This window comes from Lottia gigantea (genome assembly GCF_000327385.1).
Source record: "Lottia gigantea unplaced genomic scaffold LOTGIsca_31, whole genome shotgun sequence".
Classification (NCBI taxonomy): domain Eukaryota; kingdom Metazoa; phylum Mollusca; class Gastropoda; family Lottiidae; genus Lottia; species Lottia gigantea.
Genome location: NW_008709027.1, coordinates 1,154,472 through 1,160,421, shown reverse-complemented (window position 1 = coordinate 1,160,421; position 5,950 = coordinate 1,154,472). Strand labels below are relative to the sequence as shown.

The 5,950-nt window shown below is 35.4% G+C and overlaps 1 protein-coding gene across 1 annotated transcript; it reads right to left on the bottom strand.

Moving 5' to 3' along the window:
- Window positions 1-859: 859 nt before the first annotated feature.
- Window positions 860-5,094, bottom strand: LOTGIDRAFT_161864 (hypothetical protein; the record flags this gene model as incomplete). Its single annotated transcript, XM_009057749.1, has 3 exons — window positions 860-1,195; window positions 2,085-2,429; window positions 5,026-5,094. 3 exons carry the CDS (start codon window positions 5,092-5,094, stop codon window positions 860-862), a joined length of 750 nt encoding a protein of 249 aa, XP_009055997.1.
- Window positions 5,095-5,950: the final 856 nt, after the last annotated feature.

Below are 5,950 nucleotides of genomic sequence, written 5' to 3'. Positions count from 1 at the left end.
AATTCGTAGATAAATGTAGCACATGATTGTAATATTATTTTACAACTGTAATATTTTCATTCAACTGTAATTATTCATTCAACAAAAATGCACTGAACATCAGAGACCACGTGTTGATCAGATACTATTCACAACACTATAGTTATGTTGCAGTGTCTTCTCGTAATAACACTTATTCTTCCTGGGCGTGTTCATTTTCGCCAAGAACGCTGACATTGGCCTCGAATGGATTGCTGGTGACTTGAAACTGGACAGTATCCAGATCGGGAAAATATATCCCGAACTCTGACTTCAGAGATATCAGATGCTCCTGGATATCTGGAAACGTATTGATATCTTCTGTTGTTTCAAGATATTCTGCCAAGCGAGGAAAGAGTGCATACCGTCTCAAATTTGCCGCTTCTATCAGAAGGTTAAGAATTCTCTCAACTTATCATAAAATATCATTATATTTAACTCTTGACCTTGTAGACTTCGGTTGAGCGTATTCAGGCGATAAATCCTCAGGGAGTTTTTTTTTTATATGAGGAGCGAAATTCTTTGACTTCATTTTCCAGTTCAAAAAGTCCCAAATCCACCCTGACCTAGAACTTCATCGATGAGGTTAAAAACGTCAATTCCCTGCGTGGTTAGTTCAAGTGACTTGCAAAATAGAATTCCATCCTTGAACATATTATCATGAATGTATCTGACCAAAACCATCAGCTGACTAAGCGAAACTACGCCCATTGATTCATCACATGCTATCCCAAAATATGATAAATGGTTTACTTTCTGGTTTACTCTTTTATTACATATCCCCAATCCTTCTCCATATAAAACTAGCGATATCCCCTATTACCAGTCCAATAATCTTTTCTTATACTAGTCCAATACAACGCCCTACTACCAGTTCTAAATCATCCCCTACCACTAGTCGACCATCATCGACTACCAATCCTACAACATTCCCTACTACCAGTCCATCCACAAATCCATCATCACCTCTCCATATAAAACTAGCGACATCCCCTACTACCAGTCCAATAATCTTTTCTAATACTAGTCCAATACAACCCCCTACTACCAGATCTAAATCATCCCCTACCACTAGTCGAACATCCCCTACTACCAGTCCATCCACAAATCCATCATCACCTCTCCATATAAAACTAGCGACATCTCCTACTACCAACCAAAAATCTTTCCTAATACTCTTTCCAATACAAACCCTACTACCAGTTCTAAATCATCCCCTACCACTAGCGACATACTCTACTACCAGTCCAACAATCTTTTGTAATAATCTTCTACCACTAGTCGAACATCATCTACTACCAATACTACAACATCCCCTACTACTAGTCCTACAATTTCTGCTACTACCAGTCTTTAAAGATGGGTTCCCCCATTTTCATATATGAAAATGCTAATACTTATGTTCATGAATAGAAATAGAGGTGTTCTAATGACATGGAAAAACCAGTTTGTCCATAATTAATTCATAATTTGCTAAATTAGAAGAGAATTACCAGTAGAATTCAAATGAGTGACCGATCAAGAAAGGTCAAAAAGTATTTTTTTGTTTATCCAGACTGTACTTTCATGGACATTTATGATTGGTTAAAGCACTTAATTATATGCAATAAGAACATAATGATATGATTAAGAATACGTGATAATTCATAAGAAACCCCAATTAATCAAATAGTTTCCTTAATTTGACACTAAAAAAATTAAACCCATCTTTAAACCTCCTCTACTTCCAGTTCAAAAACATCCCCCACAACCAGTCCTACAAATCCCCTTCCATCAGTCGAACTGTTTGAACAACATCCACTACGAAGTCTACACCATTCCCTACTAATATGTCCAACAACTTCCCCCACTACAATTCCTGAAACGCCACCTAATAATAAACAGTTAAACAACCTCCGCTTCTACCAGTCAAACAACATCTCCACTACCAGTCTCAGAACATACTACCAGTCCGTCAATCTCCCCTACTAATCTTTTCTAATACTAGTCCAATAAAAGTCCCTACTACCAGTTCAAAACCATCTTTTACCACTAGTCAAACAACCCCACTAAAAGGAAAACCCTACCACCAGTTCAAAATCATCTTCTACCACTAGTCGAACATCATCTACTACCAATCCTACAACATCCCCTACTACCAGTCCATCTACAAATCCATCATTACCTCCCCATATAAAACTAGCAACATCCCCTACTACCAGTCCAATAATCTTTTCTAATACTAGTCCAATACAACCCCCTACTACCAGTTCTAAATCATCCCCTACCACTAGTCGAGCATCATCTACTACCAATCCTACAACATCCCCTACTACCAGTTCATCCACAAATCCATCATCACCCCATATAAAACTATCGACATCCCCTACTACCAGTCCAACAATCTTCCAGTCCAATAATCTTGTGTAATACTAGTCCAATAAGTAGTAGGGGATGTTGTAGGATTGGTAGTAGATAGGTGTAGATTATGTCTGACTGTAGGCGATCTTAAAGAACCGGTTTTAGGCAATATTGGGTGATGTTGTTGGATTGGTAGAAGAATATGTTTTACGACTGGTTGTTGTTGGACTGGTGGTGAAAGATGTAGTTGGACTGTTTATTATGTTATTAACCAAAGCAAAGTTATGATAGAAACAGTACTCATTTTCATTGATGTCTGCCACTTTGAAGAGAGAAGTACATTACACACCTACACTTCAGTATAGCTAAGAATAATTAATATTAGTTGTACATTGATGTTTTTGTCAGTTATTTTAAACTACCCAAATATAACTTTGATTCGTTATCAGTTTTGTACTATTCTAGCCCATTTTTTTCAATAGTCAGTGTATTTTTCATAGTGGTAGTTTTAAGACATACAGTATTTTTGTATCTCTAATTGTACAGATAACATGTTTTAATTGCATTAATTTGTATAATTTGGTCCTTTAGTTTGATTCTATAGATAAATAATTTTATGTTCATTATTATCCAATTTTGTATCTCCCAAATGTACAGGCCTAGGGTGGAGCAGACACTTTATTTAGAAATTAGGATTAAGGGTCTTGATATTGGGTTTTCTTCTGTTCTTATTCTGATCTGAATTAGAAAAAATAACTCGCCCGATGGGCGAGAAGTATAGTATCTGTTATGTACTGATTGTTTTAGTTTACTATGAACAATATTATCATTTAAGTTTTTTTGTTTTTTTGAATATGCAACTATCATTTTCTGCTTATAGGCATGGGGGAATTTCTCTTATAGTGGGCATGAACTATCTTGCTTGCTCGATTGCTGGTTGTATTGAACGGGACAACAAAGGGTGCTATGCCTACATTATGATGAATATTTAGTCCTATAGGTCTTGCTGTATTCAATGTCTCAATCCAATGGGCTTCCATAGATTGACGGAATTTGGTAGTTTCATCTTCGGGCAAGTCAATTTCTATACGCTCAATTGGGATTAGGGTGAGATCGTCTATTGAATGGTCGTCGAGGTTGAAATGATTAGAAACAGGCTTGTCTTTCTTTAATTTGATGTCTGACCTATGAGCATTAGAACGAGTTCGTAAATTATTCTAAGTTTCTCCTACATATTGTTTGGGGCATTTCTTGCATGAAATTAAATATATTACATTCGAATGTTCACATGTTAGATGTTCCTGGATCGGGTACCTTTTATTCGTAGAGTTGCTTACAAAATAATGAGTTTCTGATATAAAGGGACATGTTTTGCATCTACTGGACAAACATGGAGCAATTCTTAACCCTGGAGGTACTTCGGCATAAAGTCTGTTTTTAGCTGCTATCTGTGCCAAGGTGGAATTTTTTATGTTTCGTAAAAATCGTTTAGAGTACCCACGCTCTTTCAGTTTTGAAAAAACAATCGTACAAGCTTGGTTGAAATCAGACGATCTTGTACAAATTCGATGAAATCGTAAAACTTGTGACTTAATTATACCAGAAAAGGTATGTTTGGGTGAAAGGAGTGCTTGTGCAAGAGTTGATGAGTATCAGTTTCTTTGAAATACACTTTAATATCCAGTTTATTTGTTTCTGCTATGGAATCTCTCTTAAAGACAGTGGTATCGAGAAAGTCTATGCTTTTGTCACTCGCGTTTGCGGTTAGTTTGATAGAAGGATGGTGGTTGTTGAGAATTTCAAAGAATTCCCAAAACTGTTCGATAGAATAAGTCCAAACCCCAAAAATGTCATCCAAAAAACGTCAGTAAAAAGTGGGTCAAATGGACAGAGGGGCAACACCTCACGTTCCCACTCTGCCATGAAAAGGTTTGCGTACGAAAGGGGAATCGTTTGCCCATTACTGCCTCGAGTTATGTAATTGAGGAATGTTTTGATTTTAAATGGTATGATTGGCCGGATATTGTTAACAATGTAAATCTCAAGTTTAACTTTTTTTCATAGATTTTAATTGAATTGCTCTCAGGAATGATTCATGTTCTAGGAAATTGGTTTTTATATTGTATAGTTCTCCTATCTGATTGTAATTCATGCATGTATTACTTTTGTCTTTTATGTCTCCTATAAAATGTATCCCCTTTTTACTATAATGTTTGTAGTGTATCGTTTGGTTCCCACTTTTATTTCTTTGTTATCCTATTTAATTAAAGTGTTGAAGTCATTTATGTTATGGGGTTTTCCTCTGTCTTGTAGCAGTGACCAATTGTGTAAAACATCTTTCCAAAAATTGTTTGAAGTCTTAGGGATTTTCTTTTTTATATATTCATTGCCATGTTCTATTTGTTCACATATTGTGGTATTAATTATGTTTTTAATTAAGTTTTGCCAAGTTCCACCACATTGTAATAGTTTTGTTACCCAAGACAATTTCATTGATTTATCAAAGTCATGAATATTTATCATATTAAGCCCTCCCAGTTGTATTTCCCTACATAAGGTGTCACGGCTGATTTTGTCAGGCTTATTATTCCATATAAATTCAAAGAAATGTTTTTTTAAATTTTCAAGATACGCTGTTGAGGGTAGTGCACAAAGTAGGTGTGTTACTTTGGGTAAAGCCAATGTTTTAATAACAGTTATTTTTCCTATAACAGTGAGTTTTTTCTTAACTGCCATTCTTGAAGTAAATTATGAATGGTTATTATTTTTTGGTCAAAGTTTTTATTTGGTATAGTATCTATGTCTACGGAAAAAAGATTGAAGTCAGTGCTTCCCCAGTCTAGTTTCCATCTTGAGTGATGGTATACTTGTTTAGAGTATTTTTTATCCAGACAACTTTAGTTTTTGAAAAGTTTATATTTAATCCTGAAAATATAGCAAAATAATCAAGTGTTTCAAGTGTAGATTTTAATGATTCCGGTGACCCATCCAATACAAATGAAGTGTCATCAGCATACTGAGTGATGAGATACTCCTATCCTCCAATGTTTATTCCTCTAATATCTCTTTTTTTGATGAGGATGGAAAGTATCTCAGTACAGAGTATGAAGATATATGGGCTTAGAGGGTCCCCTTGTATAACACCCCTACCAAGCTGTATGTCGGATGAGAGATGTCCATTAATTATTACTCTTGAGGTAGAATTTTTATATAAAGTAGGAATCCACTTCTTGATAGATTTCTTAAAACCAAAAATATCAAGGACTGTGTAGATAAAATTCCATGCGACGCTATCGAATGCTTTTTCAAAATCAATCAGTAGTAGAAGTCCTTGTATTTCATGTTGTTCTGTATACTAGTATATCATAGATTAGTCGAATATTTTCGCCTATCGTCGCCGTCCTGTGAAAACCTTGTAACTGATTATTTGTGGTTTTGAGGAAATCGAGAAAAACTGCCTCATTTTTACTCTAATTATGCCACAATGATGCCTTTTGGAATGAATGTCATTGAAGTATACTTGTATTGTTACCTGTTATTGTTTATTATGAGACCCAATTTTTATGAGATTCGTGCTACTTACGAGGTTGTC